This window comes from Prinia subflava, chromosome Z, assembly GCF_021018805.1.
Source record: "Prinia subflava isolate CZ2003 ecotype Zambia chromosome Z, Cam_Psub_1.2, whole genome shotgun sequence".
Classification (NCBI taxonomy): Eukaryota; Metazoa; Chordata; class Aves; order Passeriformes; family Cisticolidae; genus Prinia; species Prinia subflava.
Window position 1 is genome coordinate 80,935,011 of NC_086283.1, and position 20,013 is coordinate 80,955,023.

At 37.1% G+C, this 20,013-nt stretch overlaps 1 protein-coding gene across 3 annotated transcripts in view; it reads right to left on the reverse strand.

Annotated features, from left to right (window-relative positions):
• Window positions 1–20,013, reverse strand: part of KIAA1328 (KIAA1328 ortholog) — a 176,367-nt gene that overhangs the window by 150,230 nt on the left and 6,124 nt on the right. For all 3 annotated transcript variants that reach the window (XM_063423521.1, XM_063423520.1, XM_063423522.1), the window contains 3 exons: window positions 19,731–19,870; window positions 15,897–15,991; window positions 7,658–7,773 (listed from right to left, as the gene is read on the reverse strand). In XM_063423521.1, coding sequence (XP_063279591.1) covers window positions 7,658–7,773; window positions 15,897–15,991; window positions 19,731–19,870 — 351 coding nt within the window. The remainder of the gene's footprint in view (window positions 1–7,657; window positions 7,774–15,896; window positions 15,992–19,730; window positions 19,871–20,013) is intronic.

Genomic DNA, 20,013 nt, shown 5'->3' on the forward strand with positions numbered 1-20,013 from the left:
GTCTCATCTGCTGTAAAACAAGATAGCATTTTGCTATGGGAAGGCACAGACTTGCAACTCCTGACTACAAAAGCACTGTCACTAAGAACCATGAAATGCCACATCAGTAAAAGGGGTTAAGATGCTGTTTTCATCATGCTTGAATAGCAATAAAGTTCTTACAGGCCAACATCCACTGTAATAGCCAATGTTAAATTAATGGTATTCTTAAGAGCAGTGTACTCCACACAGCATAAGGCAAAAATAAAGCCTAGCCCACCCTGAAAAATTTCCAATCTAAAAGCAGGCAGCAAAACAAGGCTTTCAGAGAGCTAGCAGCTCACAGAATACAACAGCAAACACATGATGACAGCCACTGTGACAAATGTTTAATTGGAGAGAGATGGAAGAAAAAAACTATCTGACTGCTTTCACTAAATCTCTGTTGAAAGAGAGGTATGAACTGTTTTGCTATCTAGACCATTAAAACTATTTCATGAGTGAAGGCCACTCTAAAAACAGTAAGACAAATTTGCTACTGATTAATAATAAAGCCATTCATTTTATTCTTCAAATCTAAAGTAATTACAAGCCAGACCATGGCAAATGGATTTAGAAGAAGCCATTACGTCAGAAGAATCCTTTAAAGAAGAACAGTAATTTAAAAGACTGAACTGAATAATGAACTCTCCTGAACAACAATTATTATGAGATTGATTTATTGAAAGTGTATTTAATTATGCAAGAAATGTTTAAACTTTCCAAAACGGTGCAGGAAGACAGAGAAACCAATCGCAGAGTCAGCCCTTCGTCCTCATTATAGTTGAGAAGCTGAAGCAGATGGAGAATTCATTTAGTTTAGAAGGATAAAGTACATCAATTTCTCTGAATCCACATTTCTAGTCAATTTGTTACAGTACCAGCTTCAACAATTAATGATCTCATTTTCCCATTTGTGCCTCCTTTTAAAAGATCTCAGTTTTTGTTTCCAAATGAGTAAAATGTCATAAAAAAAAATTAACTCAAACATCACTTTGAAAGCCCACGTGCCTGAAGTCAAATGTTTCAACAATAACCACAGAACCAGGTTATTCAGTCAGGTAAATAGCCTGGTCAGTTTAAGTACCTGGAAAAAGCAGAAAGATCTTTCACCTGAGACACTTAAACTGACCAGCCTGACTCCTACATAGAATTTTTTTTTTACCTGAACTACTTCTCTTTTTTCCCTTGAAACACCTGATACTCATATATGAGATTGCCATGGCTGAAGGAGCATTTCCAATGACAGGTGTCTCTTGTTTAGTTTAGACAGGGGCAGGCCATCATCATATCCAGTTCTGACACGACCACCACTCAGTTAATGTAGATAGCATCACAAATTGTGCAACAGATACTCAGAGCTGGGAGACAGGCTGTCAGGGAAGCTTATAGCTAACTCACTGGTATCAACAATCTGGCAGGGCAGAACTCCAGCTCTTATTCAGTTTCAAAATCATCAAATCTCTAGTACCAGGTGCAGATCACCACAATGTAAAAACCTGATGAAACATGGGAGATGAGAGAATGCTACCAGCCAACAACACTCACCTCAGGGGAACTCCAAAATTCTATACAAGAGCCCTTGGGTGGGAACACCTCCACTTCAATTAGATACACGCAGACGACCATTCCACCCTTCGTATAAAACACAGAGCAAATATGCTTCTCCCATTCCACAGCTGTATTGCTATGCTGACAGTACCATCTCACACACAATTCTGCACCACTGAGTGCAGAGTGTTAGGGCAAAGACCCTGTCCAGCTCATACTCCACTGAGGCTTTTGTCAACTGCTTAGATGCTGCCTGCTGATTCTGGGTGTTTTCATAACATGGACAGTGTTGCTAGATTGTGCTACAAGGCACTAAGTAGGATTAAGCATAGAAAGCTTCAAATGAATCTCCAGTCATTGGTCCATTTGAATACTCACATTACAGTATGTTTCACCTTGTTTTAGTTTAAAAGTTCATGAAAAATTCAAAATATCTTATTTACCCAATAGCCCTTGACTGATTCTTCTACATTTAAGTTCATAAATACATACATTATTTAGCCAAAACTGCAGTTACAGAATAGCATATAAATATTCAGGGACTTTTTAAAAAGTGCAGCTTTTTTTCAACAGACCACAATGGTTGCTTAGAAACATTTACTAGTAGGATACCTGAAATAACAGTGAGAGAAATACAGTGAGAGTAAAATAGTTGGATATAATGGAAGAAAGAAGCAAAATACTGATTTTCCATTCTTCTCACACACCTTCAAACAAATTATGATGCACAAGAAGACATATAGTATGCCTTCACATATGAAAAATAAAAAGGGAAAAAACTTCAAATGATAAGCTGAGGAAGCCAAGTTAAGAAATAAAAAGAAAATAATGACAGTCATTTTCAAACCCTCAGTTCATAACTTGTCAGAAACCATACTATCAGGAACAGACTTAGCCAAAGTTAATATCTAAAATTGTTACTGAGTTTTAAATAAATAGCCAAACTTTCAAAAGCTCAGGTTTCCTGAAAATGGCAAGTTTGCTTTATAAAGAAATTTTCTTCAGGTCTTTTTTTATTTTTTTTTTAGGGGGAAATGGTGGGGGAACAGCAAGGCAGGGCCCCATTTTTATATATAGATGCCTAACTTCAGTGTTAATGTCTGTGCCCCGCCTCCCCCAACACTGTGCAGTCATTTTGAGTGCAGACTGTCCCCTTGGCAATAGCAGCCCCAGGGAGGCACACACACATGGATCTGCCATGCAGGACACTGGGACCACACAGCAACAAAACACACGGCCAAAGCCTTCCTGTGCAAGACCACCTTTGTTCCCTCACCTGTGATGACAACTTGGTGGGTCTGATTAAAAAGGAAAGGAAGCAGAAGTGTTGTATTTTCAGAAGATCAAGTTAATCAAATTATAGGGAAAATAAGGCAGAACGGGCAAGTAAATTCGGTACTCTGACATGTCCTTTTTCTACCATTTTGTCTTTGCATTAGGCAAGCCACTAACTCTTTTTCTTCTGAAAAATACTACGAATTTTACATTAACACAGCAAGATAGGAAAAGGACAAAATATGTACGTGGTCCTAATTTATGTATGCAAGACATATGTAATGAACAGTACTATGGCAAAACTAAAAGCATTTTATTAAAATCTCTAGATAATGCTAATAAAGCTCATTATTCTTCCAGCAAATTAATATTCTATGTCTCACTAACAATATAAGCAAATGAACTGTTTTAGTTAAATTAATATTAATGTTAACTGCATGTAAAACCAACTAATTAAGTAGATCTATAATATTAAGGACATATGTAAACTGAGTCTATGATCAATTTTAAGACTAACCAAGTAAATCATCCAGGATTTGTTGTGTGAATTTGGCTAGGTCTTCAGCAACCTGGTCTACTGGGAAGTGTCCCTGTCTCAGAGTTGGACCTACATGATATTTTAGGGTCAAAACATTTTCTAAGTCTATGTTCAGTCAGAAAATAATTCCAACACAAAGCATTAAGTAACACAGGTACACTCTAAATAAAAACCAAAACAGCAGCATAGTACAGCTGACTAGTTTAAATCTACAAAAAAGAAAAAAGGTTCATAATGAACATAATTTCTTCTTTCCTTTATCTGCCTATTTTTTGTCTATATAATAATAATTTAAGCAGAGCTTAGAATTAACAATTTTTTAAAAAAATTTTTAAAGAAGTATCCTCTTCACCTATTAATAAGTCTTTACAGAAATGTTACAGCTGCTTTTTCTTCTTCATTTATACAACAGCATCAAATTTACATGAAAAAAATCCCTCAAGGTGATAAGAAGAAAAGCTAAAGATCACAACATTATTTCTTTGAGCTATGAAGTATCAGTAGTATTTGTTTCTTAATAATCTCATTATAATTTTCTTTCTAAGACATCTATCATGACAGTATTGGGACATCTTACAAAGGATATTTTCCTGATTGTTAAATTAAATTATATTTGGGACCTAAATTAATACCAGGTGCCTGAAAATACATCAAGGGAAAAAAAGGAAAGCCAAAAGCTTTTCTATTAGCAGCTCCTAGCAAAAGAGGAAAAAGATGCTGCACAAGTAGTCTAAGTGCATAACATGGAGCATACTGCCCATCCCTTACTGTGAAAATGCAAATGAAATAACACAAATAAAAAGGAAGTTGCATGTCACACACTCCAAAGAGAATGTGAGAATCTAGACTGCCACTAGAAGCAGTTTAGTCACCACACAGCAGAAAGAGAACACAAATACCAAAAGCAGATGCTGTAGAAGACACTGCAGGAGGTTACACATGGCAATTCTTCTCACATGCACTTAGTCCCAAATTCTGTTTCAAAAGTTCAGACTGCTTGAATACCCTAAGCAGACACATCCCTGCTTGCATCAGCTGTCTTACAATTGTCTGACTGATCCTAGATCACCATCTTGGCTCTTATTAACACTGACTGCTTATCCCAAACACTTCTGAACCCATCAGTCACAGGTTTTTGTTGCTTCCACATCAGTCATGTCCAGCCCAACGTCCTTTTCCAAGTCCTTCTTTCTTGACACATTCTAGATCTCACTTTCCCAACACACATGCAATTTACATTTATCTTTATCTTTTACGTAAACTTCACTTTCAGAAAGAGATCTTTTTCCCCACCACTTTATCATCTTCATAGTTGTAAGGTGCTTTCATTGGAGAGGGCATGAAAAGAGCATGAGCAGCTGTTACTGGAATTATCCAGTTCAGCCCAACTGGGCAAATTTTAATAAGAACAGCAAGAGATGTCATCCCAGCATGCATACTTGAACACCACTAAGTGCCACATCTTCTAGGAACAGCAGCACAAAAACATTCCATTTTATTTTATTATAGGCAAAAGAGTTTACTACAAACAAAACAAAGTTTGGATCTTCTTTTGGTTTTGGAACACTTTGGATAAAGTTTCTTGTGAACGAAGTCGATCTGAAGTGTAAATGTCATGAGACAAACGAAGCCAAAACAGCTACTTTTGACCAAATTATAAGACAATATGATAGGCCTAAATACTGCTTTAGGAAGAAGGTGTAGGCCAACTGACTACTTGAAATGCCTAATCTTCCTTAATTCTGTGATACTAAGTATTTGGCAACCCTGAGAATAGGCTGGACTATTTACGGTTCACAGCATGCTCATTACTGTTGCTCTCCATTAACACCATAGTACTAAGTACTCAAAGTTTCACCAGCTAAGGAAAGGTAGAAATGACTTCTAAATCTGCGTGAAATTTTAGTAGTTGTTCCCTACCCAGAAAACACTACGCAGATCCAAAGTAAACGTCAGCTTGGGCTGCAGACAGATGCTGTTTTTTAAATGCTGATAAGTTACTTGAAGTTTGGTAGTGAGATCATTGCGTACCACCCATCTCCTTTCCCCCAAAGCTTCTCTCATACTTCAGCAGCAGCAAATTTGAACAGAGCGGTCTTCACAGCTCTTCAGGGGTAAAAAAAATTAACCACAACAAAATAAGGATAGATTTTCCTCAAAGTAGGGATTTCAAGCACCAAACGATACTTCTGCAAGAATCTCAAGGAAACAAAAAAGAAAACAACAAAAACACATGTTGCTGAAAAAACCCACACAGTCCCCATGCTAACTGAACTACACCCTTACCAAGTTGAAATTGCAGTTTGCTGGACAGCTACAGTTATATCGGAAGCACCAATTTATTACTGCAGGGTAGTTTTAAATACTGCAGAAAATAAAGTTATCTTATAGAGAATAAATTAGCTGTGTGAGAAAAAAAATTATTTTAACAGACTCAAATTTTTTTTCTTTTGGTATTATATGCCTGATATCTTATTTGCAAGTGGACACTAGAATCCAGAACTTAAAGAATTCCAAGTTGCTGTACTTGAAATAGCCATAATCTGTATTCAGCCTCAGCAAGTCATTTCTACTATTCCTTGTCTTTGCAACAAGCTTTAAAAAATTAAGTGATCAGAGTTACACTGAAAATCTTGAATCATTCATGTATGATAGGCAAGTATTGCAGCAGTTAAAATTACATTGTTTTAAATTATAACCTTGTTTTATATATCTGGGTTTTACACAGTTTTATGAAGTGTAAAATTGCATGCATTAACTTTCTGCTATATCTACCAGACTCCTGGAAAAGTATTCATGCCTGTGCAATCTATTTCTGATAAAGAAAAAAAGAGAAAGGGAAAAAAATCCAAACAACAAAATAAAAAAGCAAATATGTCTACTTTCCACTAGCCAAATAAACTTCATGTGAATTAATGAAAGCTTTGTGTGGATAAATAACAAAAAATCAGGAATATGCATCCCATCCACATTCATGAGCTGAGTACACTCAACTTAATATACAACAAAATAATGAAGTCAATGTCAAAGAGTTGTTGTCACAACTGATGGCTCTTGAAATATCTCAGATCTAATATTTTCCAGTAACAGCTCACAGGCAGCTAAGTTTGTTGATGTGTCTGTTATTTAGGACAGACAAAATTCCTTCCAGAAAAAGAAGAGCCACTCTGCTACAAGGGATGTTCTAGGTCATCAAGGGCAATGGTCTCCTGACAGACCACACATCATTGAATTCCTTTCCTAAGCCAAGCAAGTTCCATCATAAAGAAAGCTTTGTTTTTGTTAAGCCTCCCAGTGCTAAACTGTGAAATAGGATTGCCGGAATTTTCAAGAACCCTCCTCAAAATTAATGTTTAAGTTTCTGAATTATCTCTATTTCTGTTTCAACACTGGCCCATAGCTTGAACGGCCTCTTTTTGTCACTAACTTTGTTTTTAACTTGAACAAGGGATGGTTCAGGATTGAAAACTGTACTGCATGCTGGTACAAACCATCATGCTTTTGAAAACATTACTACCCTCCCTATTAGCAATGCAGCTCCCAATAAATCACACACTATTTGCTTTTCCTGTAGTTGTAACCCTGTCTCTTCCCTATCCCACTGTAGCCAATCCTTAGCCCTCTGAGAAATTTAACAACAAAGCATCAATATCTGAGATTTGGAAGAGAAATAAACAAGAGAATTTTGTAAAGGTCTGTCACACTTCAGAAAGGAAAACTGCAATTCCTACAATAGTGATTTCATATGTGATATTCCAGGATTGGTACTAAGCATACACACCTTAAAGAAATGCAAGTCACAGTCAGCAAGAAAAGAGAATCTGCTAACTGTTTTTATACACAAACAAACCCTACACCAAACAAAAAGTTTAAGCTAGCTAAATCTCCTAGTACATATATTTAATTTATATCTATTTAGTGTAGATTCCCTCTCTCTGGACATGGAGAGAAATGAAATACCATGCAAGTTTTAGACCTAAATTACAACCACCTAACAGAAATAAAAAAAAATCTATGATCATATTTAAATGTGTAAATTCCTTATTGTCATTTTTTAGTTGACAAATATCTATTTCATAGCAAAACAACATCATAGGAACAGCTGGATGGTAGTTTAAGCTCAAATGAACCAGTGTCACATGCTGACAAGTCATCTCTCTGATTGCTTTTGAAAGGCAGCACATGCAGATTTATTCTATGCCATAAATTAGAACAATTATTTCTTTGTACTTCACTTTTTATTTCGGAGTCATTGCACATATTTTTAAAGGATATCTTCCCTTTCCTTGATGATGAGTTCATTCTGCTCCTCTAGCTGTCTGATCTTCTTCTCAAATGACTCCTGCTCAGCTTTCAGCCGTTCTTCCGTCACTTCTTTTTCTTCACTTACCCTGAAAAGAATTTGAGAAAAATAAAATATATGTCCATAACCACAGTGCTTGACTTCTGAATCCCTCCACCACTTTGCAGGTAAACGGATAACATCCTCTCCACTCCTATGCAGGTTAGTTCCTCAGAATGTTTATTTTAATATATTACACAGGAAGATGTGTATGACTTTATGCAATACATTGGTTTTTTGGTTGGGTTTTTTTTTCAAAAATACTGATCTCAGTGGAGTACATGCACATTGATGGGCAGCATGGAAGAACAAAGTTAGGACCTGAACCCACAATTAGGTTTGTCCAACCTGATTCCCTGTAGCTATAATGAAGATTCTCTGGGATACTTACAAACCTAGGACATGAAGATAGAAAACACAGAGGGAAGAGCTTAGCTGACATGACAGGAAGAAAATTCTGGGAAACTTTTCTGTTTCTTAATCTATAAACTAACCCTTCTTTCACCTTTACTGGTCAAATACAGGTCCAGGAAAGAATTATTTTTCTTGTTAACTTTCTCCAAACAAAACAGTTTGTTCTTTTCTGAGGATTTTCAAATATCAAGCTGCAGGAGTAAATTTTCCTTTCTGTCTGCAGCATGGCACCCTGTATCTTGCTGCTCAGTGTAAATAACTGGATCAAGATTAAAAGATGACAGTGGGAGAAAGGCTTACAATGATCATTTATTCTGCACCTCAAGAGCAGGCTGTAAAAACAATTATTCTGGTATCACATAGGCAAGAAGATCATTATGCACAGATGATCCTATAACTATGCTAAAAAACGTTGCTTGGAAATCATCGTTCTATAAAAGCTCCACAAAAATATTAAGTAATGAGCTTAGACTAATAAATATTATTGCTCTGCACTTAGGCAATTTCTGTTGCTGAAGGCTCTCAAAGTTCAGTCTTTTATGATGATGAAACAGCTGCCACAACACAGGTGACAGAAGACTAAAGCAATAATACTTTTAGAAAACTCCAACTTCCCTAAAGTGGAACAATCTCATAGGAAGAGGAAAGAGGAGGAAAAAAAAGAAAAAAGAAAAAAATATATAAGCATATAAAGATATATAAAAGTATTAGACTATGCCTTCCAGTTGTCCCATTAGACTAATATTCTTATCAGAATATTTTATTCAAGGACTGAGCCATACTTCTGATATCATTGTTTCCCTTAAGAGGGCACAGATTTGTTTTGATCTTCCAGTGGAAAAGTCATAAATACCACAACTGGGTCACACCCCTGGTGTGCATTATAGATAAGCAGTATTCCCCAACTCCAAGATCAACCCATAGCCCTTCCCGTATCAGCTCAAGAAGACTGCATGAAGTTGGAAATAATAATACTGAAATTCACTTTTTCTCTACTTTTTCTCTACAAACCTAGAGGGAAACAAACAACAGATCCGTATAATCAAATTCTTTAAATTAGGGCAGTTTGAAAGCTTGGATCAAACTATTAATTGTAAAGTTTCTAAAATACAGGGAATAAAAAGACATGGATTTAGCATAAAAGCATTCCATTAGTCAAATGCACAAGGTTTCACAACCTTGGGCCCAACCTGGGAAGGTGTGATGAGTTCAACCTGCTCCCAGGCGCATTCCCCTCCATTCACAGGCTGTCAAAAGGGTTGTCCACATAGCATTAAAGACATTAAAGTAAAGGGAACTAACTACCTGTATGAACTCTGGACTCACACCAACACCTCTGCACTCCTTAGCTAAGCAGGCAGCAAACTTTTGAGGAATATCCATCACACATCCTTGCAGTAACAAAGCACATTTGCCACAGTCTGCAGATAGAGACTTTCGTATCTAACGGTGGCCCATTTCCTCCAGTCCAGTGCAACCACCTAAATGACTACAGCACATATGACCTTCCCTCACACACTCAGTGTGATTTTTTTTGAAAAACAAACAAAAAAAATCATTAGAAAACCACAATGAAGAACTCAATGACCACACGGATGAAAAACAGGAATGAAACAAGAGTGGGGCAGGGAACTGGAAAGAGAGAAAAAGTACCATTCCAGGATTCTATGAAAGGAAGGAAGCTTGCTCAGTAACTTGCAGGAGTGATGCTGTATGACAAAAGGGTTTGGGGCAACAAATGCTGAGCCATGCAGGCACCCAGTAACACCAAAATTGAACAACACTATAATAAAAAAGGTAAGAAAGAACAGAGCATTAGAAAAATCAGACAAAACCTAGCAGGCTTTACTCATCTCTAGATTCTGTGATTTGTTGCTTATATCAGTGTGCATCACATTCATGTGTTGTGTTTGTATTTAACACGTATCACAGCAAGCTGTCACACTCCCAGACATATGAATATATTGTGCCACATATCTTACGCAGTAAATGACTGAGAACAGCAAGTGATCTCAGAAGAAATGTGGCGGCGTGTGTTTATGTATCACAAAGCAGGAGACAGCCCATAAAGCGCAGGCGAGATACAAAAGACGGTTACTCACAGGAGGTGGCAAAAGGAAGTTAGAGAAAAAGGAATACAAGAATGTCATCAGATTATGCTGGATTTATGTCACTTCCTATAAATAGCTCATACATTTATTTCTTTGCCTTCTGGCAGTAAAGAACAGATGATTTTTAGCAGAACTATGGAGGACTTCACTGATGCTGTACAAAAACATTACAAGGTTCATATAAACTCCTCAAAAGTATTTTCACCTTCTGTTCACCCACTTGGGTCAGAAAAGAGCACTGAAAGAACGAAGGCATAACTACAAAGGGCTCAACTGCTCCACTGAGCAAAACATGCTGGTATCCAGATCCACTGTTCTTGCTTCCAGGATCAAACAGTCAACTGACAGCTGAGAGCACAGACGATGAATCAGTGAAAGTATTCCTTCTATTTAGTGTCTGCAACATATTCTTGTATGCCATTCACATTCATCTACCTTGTGCCATAAGACATGCACCTTCTTGGTTCAAGATTTGTTTTAAATTCAACAGTTCAAAGCCTATATAATTCTAGATGCATTTAAATAAATAATTTTATTTTACAGAACCTCTTTAGAAAAACTCTTAATGCAAATATATTGACAAAAAGCCCTCCTAGGACATCTGCCTTAGGGTTAAACTTAATTCCTAGTTCACCAGTTCCAATTATTATTGTGTGCTCCCAGGTCCACTGCTGATACCAGTATTTGTCAGATCTAAAGAAGGAATTGATCAAGAAGTTTGCTGATGACATTGATCTCATTCCACTGAGTAAGCAGGACTGATACTCTCCAGGAGGAATTTTTGAAGCACTGCACAAGTCAACAGCATTTCAAGTTCTATTTGTTTAATGAAAAACTGCTATGCACAAGAAAGAGCCATGATAATACTGACATCAACACTACACTAGGGACAGAACTCAGCTCTTTCTGACTGAAGGCAGTGTTGAAAAAGCAAATTGAAAACAGTGTCTTCTGTTTCTTAAAATTTTTTAAAAATGAGCTTTCAGCAATGAAATGCAATAAGAACACTGCGTCTCAGCTAGTTAAGACAGAAGACAAATTAAATGAAAAACAGAGATCTAGACACTGGGAACTTCACTGAACAGTCCTATACTCCTTGAGAACACTTATCTTTTAGTAAAAACCAAACTGGTATTAGTCTGCCAATTGGCTAGGAAAGATGAAAATAGTTTGGTGACCATTCTTGAAAACTACAAGTTTTAAATTCCAGGCAAAGAATGGCATCTGGAACACCACCATGTGGAAGACCACCATGGAGGAGGGGGGGAGAGGGGGACAAAAGAAAGAAACAGAGTTTTTGTCCAAGGATCAGGGTTCAGAAACATGATACGTTTTACTCAAGCATCACATGTAGTTTGTACACATTAGAAAAAAATAATAAAAAAACACTATGGGCCCAAAACCTAATTGAAATTGTTACACAATGGAGAAATTTTATGATATGCAACCTGCAAAATACAAAACTAGATTTCACAGCATGAATTTATAGCTACAAATGACTTTTTAAGCACAGAAAGTAAGTGTGATTGGTGATACAATAATCCTGGGCATGCTTTACCTATCAACACAAAGTAATTTCCAGACAAGCTTAGGGATATCTCATTTGCAGTCTCACTGCCTGACCAATTAAGAAAACTGCAGCACAAAATTGCTCCTAAAATAACACATAAAAAAAGAGAAAAGATTTTGATGTTAAAGCCAGGTAACAATTTGGTTAAATATGAAGTAGTGTAATCCAGGAGAGAAAGCAACACAAGAGGCCAAACATACAAGATTTGTAATACAAACCACAAGCAAGTTTTCCTTCAAAGATCTTAAGGACTGGAAGAAAAAACAGCAGCTATACACTATAATAGCTTTACTGAAACCTGTGCCATAGTTTCCAGATCTGTAACTAAATTAATGTTCTGTTTTGAAGCCCATTTTCAGCTTTTGTTAGAAAATTTCAGTTTTAGTTGGTCAATTTCAATTTCATATCAAAGACGATAGAAAAGATACTAACACCCTACAACAGGTTTAGGAATCCAGGGTCTTGGGAAGAGGGTAGCATTGTCCCAAGAAGGGATAAAGGGCTGTCTGGAGGCTGTTTTAGTAGCTGCCAGTTACAAGTCATTCTGGGCATGCCAGTGATCTTAGCCAGAACAACACTAAAATAGTAGCAAAAACCATCTTGTATCTCATTTGGAAATGGGTGCATAAGGGCATGATGATACCTTTCCACCTAAATTGCTTTTTAAGATTTGTTTGCAAAGACAACAGGAAGCCAGCTTTCTCCAATTTTATCTTATTTCAAGAAAGAAAGGATAGAATGCAAAATAGTTAGATACCAATTTTCACCACTAAAATCAAAAATTAAACTTTAATGAACCATTCTACATCACTTAGTCAATGCCTCTGTTCACTCAAAAAGCAAACTTCATATGTGAGCTGTACAGCATCTGAGATCAGCAAAGAAGTGTTTATGATGTACCTGCCATACTGGAGCCCCAAAGCCACAGAACTATGGCTATATATCAGATACGAGTGGAGTGAATACCTGCAAGCACACACACATTCACTCTCTCTGTTAAGGACTTACGATCCTCTCTATTCAGCCAAATGCCAAGACAGAGAGAACGCTCAAATTCTGCATATCACTCAAAGTATTTCACTCTAGAGTACTTCATAATCATTCTCAGTGTGGTGTCTAGCAAGTCCTTAATGTTAAACAGTCAACTGGCTATGTCCCAGCGAGCCCTGCACTGCTCCTGCTCAGAAGAGGCTAATGTGTCCTGACACTGGCAGCGAGTACGAGCATAGGAATCTTTCTGAGTCTTCACCATGTCACTGCTCATTTCATTACATAAGCTGATCACTGCTTCAGGAGCACCCTGCAGGAATAAAAGCTCGGTGAGAGTCTTCTTTGCCTCCTTTGAAAGGACTTTGCTTATATGGAGAGGTAAAATTTGTTCTTACTGTGCCACTTTCACCACCACACCAGAAGGACCTCACTGAAAACATGAAGGTGCCTCGTTGGTTGTCCCAGAAAATAATGACTGATCACACTCAAGAATACCCCACTTACTCACAATGCACTTTGGCATTCATGGGCATGACTAATTTTTCTCAGAAATTCCTCTACAAAAGCAGTTTTAAAAAAATTTGCTGACACAATAAATCAAAAAGCTCAAATTTGCAACATTTGAATATTTTAAACTTTGGCTCCAGTCTGCTACTCTCACCTTAAAAGGATACACTCAAAGAAGGGCACAATAATGGTTAGATTTACAGCTGGTAGCACAGATTGAAAACTATGATTTTTAGTCAGGAAAGGAGGATTAGAAAGGATACAACTGAGTCCATTCTTTAGACCCTGTCTCAAAATCCAATTCCATAAAATTCCAAACAGCTAAGGTGATGTCAGCCACTGGAATCCCTGGCAACAGCTCTTACAGCCCAGAAGCTCTTCTTTATTTTCAGAGAAAATGATACTAATGTAGCCAACATCAGAGTTTACTCATACCAAGACAAAGTCTGACACTTCAGCAAATTAACAAATGCATTGGCACACACCCCTCAATGTTCAAAAGTGCAGTGCGAGTGAAAGTTGGAGGAAGAGAAGTATAAAATAGGAAGAGGAAGAAAAGTACAGTCTGCTTCAGCAGTCACAGAAGTTGGGGAACAACCACTACCCTGAACTGTTCAAGCAAGACCTGGCTGAAATTCAAGCCCCAGGAATCAATCATATTTTGCAACTGGTTTCCACACAAACAGAATTTTACCACTTTACATGAGCCTTCAAGCAACTACTTACTGACCAATCTATTTCTGTTCACCATCCTGCAACAAACGTGCATGAATTAGCATCAACTACTATTCATAAATTGTAGCAAAATAAGGAACAACTATGTACAGGCCAAGTGAGACCTTTATTATTCCAAGTGATTACTGCAGGACAGTGTTCCTGTAAAACTTTCAACATTCTATTGTTACTTTTTCTTCTCCAAAGTAGCAAAGAATGTTCTACTGCTTGTAAAAACTCTATCATTGAACAACTAAGGATGAAAATTATGGAGAGTTTTAAAAAAGTGACGAGGTGAGCGGAATTAAAGTTCAACTTCCCTATTACTCTGCAAAGGACTTTTAATTACATCCAATAAAAATATGATTAGGTTTAAAAATAAAAGAGAACTAAGTATAAAATAATAGTGTTCCACTAATTTTACTTTTCAAAATTAATGTTGCTGCACCTTCTATTTTTCTTCAAAGAAATGTCAGGCAGAAATATCAAACTGTCCTCAGGGAAAAATCACAGCATCTGAGATTTAAGAAGAATCCCATGCTCGAATGAATTACTGTACTACTATTCACTAGGGAGCAGTGTATTATGAGGAACAATGTAATAAAAGGCTTTTTTTAATATTAGAATATACCTCTATATATCAACAGTGGCAACAGTGTCCGAATAGCTCTAACATCTGACAATTTGTAACTTTCCACCAATCTACTCTTTATGACAGTCTTCTTCTAATACAAGGCACAATAAAATAGAGTTGCAAGCATGAAGAACTTCAGAAATTATTAAAATATTGTATGGCAAGACATCGTGTATTAGTACAAATTATTAGCAGGTAAAATGGTCCACTGGATAAGGATAATCAGAGGGAAAATATTCCTAGCTGCACCAGAGAGTTATTGGATGACCTTGAGCAAGTCACTTAATTTCTCCAATTTTCCAGATTTTCCTATATAAAATGAAAAAGAACAGTTAAAGCTTGGCCATTATTGCACAGACATAAGGGATCTATGTCAAAAAGCATTTAATTATTACCAGAGCACCTACAGTTCTAGAAAAACTTTGCCTTTAAAAGTTCTATGTACAATAACTTTTAGCCCAAAGGACCTGGGGTCACCTCACAAGAGCTTCTTCACTAATATGGCAAAGCCTGCCAAAGGCCCATGTGCTCCTTCTCCTTTTTACAGCCACTCTGTAAGAAACAGATTTCCAGAGATTCTGAGGTGTTAGGGACAAAGAGGACAAAATCTCCTCACTTTAATTCAACCTCTTTTTTACCTCCTTCACCTTTGAGAATGTAACTAGCACTGGAATGAAAGTGACTTAGTCTTAGAAAAAGACTTTTGCTAAAGCTGAGGAACTTGCACTATTTCTACCTCTCCTTTCAAGAAATAGGTAGGAACTGAAGAAATTAACAGAAGCGATAAGTTTGTCTAGGTTAAGTAAAAATTACACAGGCAAATCATTACCAACATGTTTCAGCCACAATATCAGCAATGCACCTTTAACATGGCCTTCCACATAAAAGCTTACCTCTGCCAAATAATAAGCAGTACAAAGTTTCATAGCAACAAAGTCTGTCATTTCCAAAAGCAGAATGTGTTTATCTATAGAACTTGATACAACAAGCAAAATCCTAGCCCTGTTATTAGGTTATTACGACGAAGTACTGCTGGTCAAGAAATTTTGACCTCTGTTTTAGAGGCTCAGGAAGCAAGGAAAAACCAACCAGGCTGCTTCATACTTTTCCAGAAAGAAAAATTACCTTGTGCAAATATTCAGGTTTTTAATGCAGCTCTGCATTGCTTGATGTTAATTAGAGAAACGACTCTCTTTAAACTTAATGCATTTTCAGGTGATGCTTCTTCTTACCTGGCAAGTTCTTTAATTAAGTTCGCAATGCGTCTCTTGTCCTCAGGACACAAATCCTTTAAAGAAGCACTCTTCATTCCTCCTTCATTAGTGCCCTGAAAATTTAAAGTTTAACAGTACATATTAGAATGTACTGTTTAAAAGAAAACAAATATTTCATAAGCTATTAAAAGCATTTCAAGACCTAATAATTAGAAGCTGAAAGTAGATCAATTCCAACTAGAAATAAAATTCGTATTTTTTAAAACATAAGTACATTTCAATGAAACAAATTACCAAATTGTGAAGAATTAAGAGATTTGAAATTCAAATGCAAACTGCTAGCTTCAATACTAAAACATGCTGGGTAACGTTTTAAGACATGCACTATTCCTTGATTCATGCTAAATAAAGAGGATAAGGTTCTCATGACTTTGAAATCTAGTGCAGCAATATCCAAATCCAACTTCAAACTTTATCATATTAGGATCATAATGTAGGGAGTAAGAAAAAAAAATGCTGCTTTAGCATTTATGACCAAAGCATTCAAAACAGCAAAATATTGTTAGCACAGAGTGTAAGTCTCTGATTTCATTTTTCTAATACAAAGCACACACACCTTCATATGTAGCTATTGCTTGGTTTTAATGGCTTATTTGCTACTTTTGTAAATAATACTTGTCAAAAGAAGGCTGTAGCAGGGGTGAGTACTTCATCTTTCACGCATTCCCGGGGACGCTGAGAAAACCGCTGCACTTGCCATGTGTGCCCAGCAGAGGGCAGTCAGCTGCCCGACATTCCGGACTTCGGCTGTTTCCACGCAGGAAAAGGTTCCAAACTGGTTTTATTCACCAAAAATTCCTGTGATCGGGTATTCAGTTCTGCACTGCTAGTGGTAAGCATGAAATACGAACCCAAAGATAAATGCAGCAATAAGAGCCATGCTGTTCTGTCCAGGATCTTGGCAAGTTTCACATTTCATTTTGACAATGCCCACTCATTCTGAAGGAGTTTCAGTTTATACTTTTACAAACGCCCCCAAGTGCATGCAGTGCTTTACAACAGATAAAAGAATGCCACCAGATGCCTTGCAGTTTGGCCAACAAAAGTGCACAAAAGAATACAAAGCCAACACTGGACTTCCCTCATTATCAGTAACAGCAGCTGATCTACACACACCAGAGAGGAAGAGACCCCTTTCCTTCTTAGCTAACTGCCTCTTAAACAGTATTTTTAAAACAATTAAAGAACAATGTCCACTAAAAAGAGAGCTGATGTTTTCAGACAGGCTCATGTTCACACTGCCTGACCCTTCATTTTGACTTTAATGTATTCTTCTGGGGGGCAAGGCGAAAAGGAATTTCACAAGGCAAGTTTCAGCACTTTCCACGGGGTATTTGATTTCACAGTTTTCTTCCCAAACATATGTCACTTACAGATGAAGAGAGAGTATCTTGACTGAATTCAGCTAAACGTATGGTTGAAGGAACCTCACTTCCCATGCTAAAAATGTGTGACCTTTTTTTTTTTTAGCAGATGATGGAACTTCTTTAAGACAAATGAAAATTCACAGTTCTCAAAAAAGAGAATGAAGCTTGATGACATTATTGAAGGCGATTTTAACACAAGGTCTCTCAAACTATCCAAACTGATGTACATACAGTCAGATAAACCTCTGCGAGATGAAGAGGAAAATCAGCTTTTTCTATCACCCATGAGTATGCATAGATGGTACACAAGAAATTCTCAGAGGCAGACTTGTATCATTACACACATTAAAATGAAGCTGTGGAATAATGCACAGCAACAGCTCGACCATCAAAAGAAGACCACAAAGGAGGTAGAGGCCAAGACTGTTTGGTTTCCTTTTCCCAGTTTTCTGTCCTTTCTACACAGTTCAGAATAGGAGACAGTTTTGGAACTCAGTACTGAGAAGATATTCTCCACACCTTGGAAGGTGACAACTGCATGACAAAATCATATAGAATCACAGAAAGGACCACAGCAGCTCACCTACTCCAGCCTAGAGCATTTTACTCAGAATTATGTCCAGCCCAGGCTGGATGACACTCTGAGCAGCCCACACTAGTGAAAGGTGTCCCTGCCCATGGCAGGAAGGTTGGACTGGATGATCTTTAGGGTCCCATTCAACCCAAACCATTCTATGACTCTATGCCACAGTAAAGCCATCAGTTCTCCCTAGATACGCACACAACACTTCGCAGAAAGTGAATTGTGTTGTTGATGAAAATTCCACGCAAAATAAGTTCTTCTCCAATAATGAGTAAAAACATTTGTTCTGTTTGTTTCAAGTATTCAGAGCTTATCTTCAGAGTACAAAGTTTCCATGAGAATTTGGCAAGGTAAGTGAAAACAAGAAGGTTTAAAAAGACAAAAATGAAACATAGCTTTGAACACATCTTGTTGTCAATAATACAAAAAGCACAAGTCACCAATCAAGATTTCACATATCAGGCATTATATTTAAAAAAAGAGTACACCAAAACTCATTTATACAATGATTTCCACAAAAAAGGAGTAAAAACTCTCTAGACAACAAGTAACGCAATCAATGCACCATTCAACAAAACAGATTTTAATGTGACATATGAAGGCATCTGTGAGGCAGCAGGCTTGTATATACTTCTGAAGAGACGCTTCTACATAAAAACTTTGCATAATGGGGGCTATTTGTGGAATTGATCTGCATGCTACTTAACAGCATCATTTGCAAAGTAGAGGTACATACCAGCCTCTATAATAAAGTACTGATAAACAGAGAAAGGGAAATATACAAGTCCAGGAAAAGCCCTAAAAATTAATATTAATTTAATAATTTGTCACGTGTAATGCTGAAGGATTCAAAGGGCAATGACACTGTCAAAGCAACAAGAATGGAGTAACTTGTCTTCACATCAGTGTTTTGAACCTACATGTGTGCCACACAGCAGCTATTCAGCACACAGAAGGCAGAGAAGGACATCTTAGATGAAGAACAAGATTTAACTGCATGATAATAAAACAGCAATGCAGAAGTAGTTAAAGGTTTTAGGCCCTGCCTGTAAAAGGGAGGATGCCAAACCCCAGTGATTTACAGGCTGGCCCAAGATGACTGCTAGGCAAGAGACTCAACAGCACTCAAATGACTTACACAGTCATTGTACTACACAAACCACATTAGAAATATGGCATCTCTCAACAGATTCCTAAACATCACAGCATCTATCACAATACAGAATAACCTTCCAAAGGAAACCCCGCTGTTTTGGAATTTCTAATCTAAGAAACTGTAGAAAAAACATCACCTAGCCTCACAGGAGGAGACCGCAAAATTCAAAGCAGCTGACATCAACTGAAAAAGCTACTTCTATTGCTCAAATGCATTTTGAACTTTTACTATCAAAACAAAAAGTGATTTTACCCCTCTAACATGAGCAGGCACAGCAAAAAGATCTCTAAAATGAGTTTTTACTCGGTTATTTCTAAATGAGATGACTAGAGCAATGAAAATTAATAAACTGAATAAAACTTCTTGCATGTTAGCTAGTAAAGTATAGGTTAGGCACTACCCAGGGCTACATGCACTGTCTCTGTACAAATACACACGTAGAAATATAAATAATCTACTTTACATAGCCCCACTTACACACCATTTACATAAATTAGCACAGTTCACCTTTGTTCTCTTTAGGTGATACTTTCTCTAGAAAGCCACCATGTAAAGCGGGCAAAAAGTGTAAGAGATTGTAAAAATAACTACTCTAAAACCACTTAACTGTTTTCAATGTAAGAATTTTCAGCCATTTTTTCTACTATGTGCACTCATAAGAGCAAGAAAAAATTGCCTTTACTGACCTGCTGTTCTGTCAGACCTCCTGTACCTCTAACAGGATCCATGGAAACAGAAGCAACAGCTACAGGCACCTTCAGTTCAGTTTGACCTGTCTGATATTTTGGCAAACACCTCGTTCTTAAATTTCCTTTTGTTGACACTTCTGTAATTGAAGGACAAGTAAAAAAATGCAGATTATAAAGTGAAAAGGGGCCCTATTCTTGCCTTGTATAACCAGACTTCCACAAAGGCAACCTTGCATTAGCAGCTCTTTTTTTTGAAAAGAATGATCACCTCAGGAATACA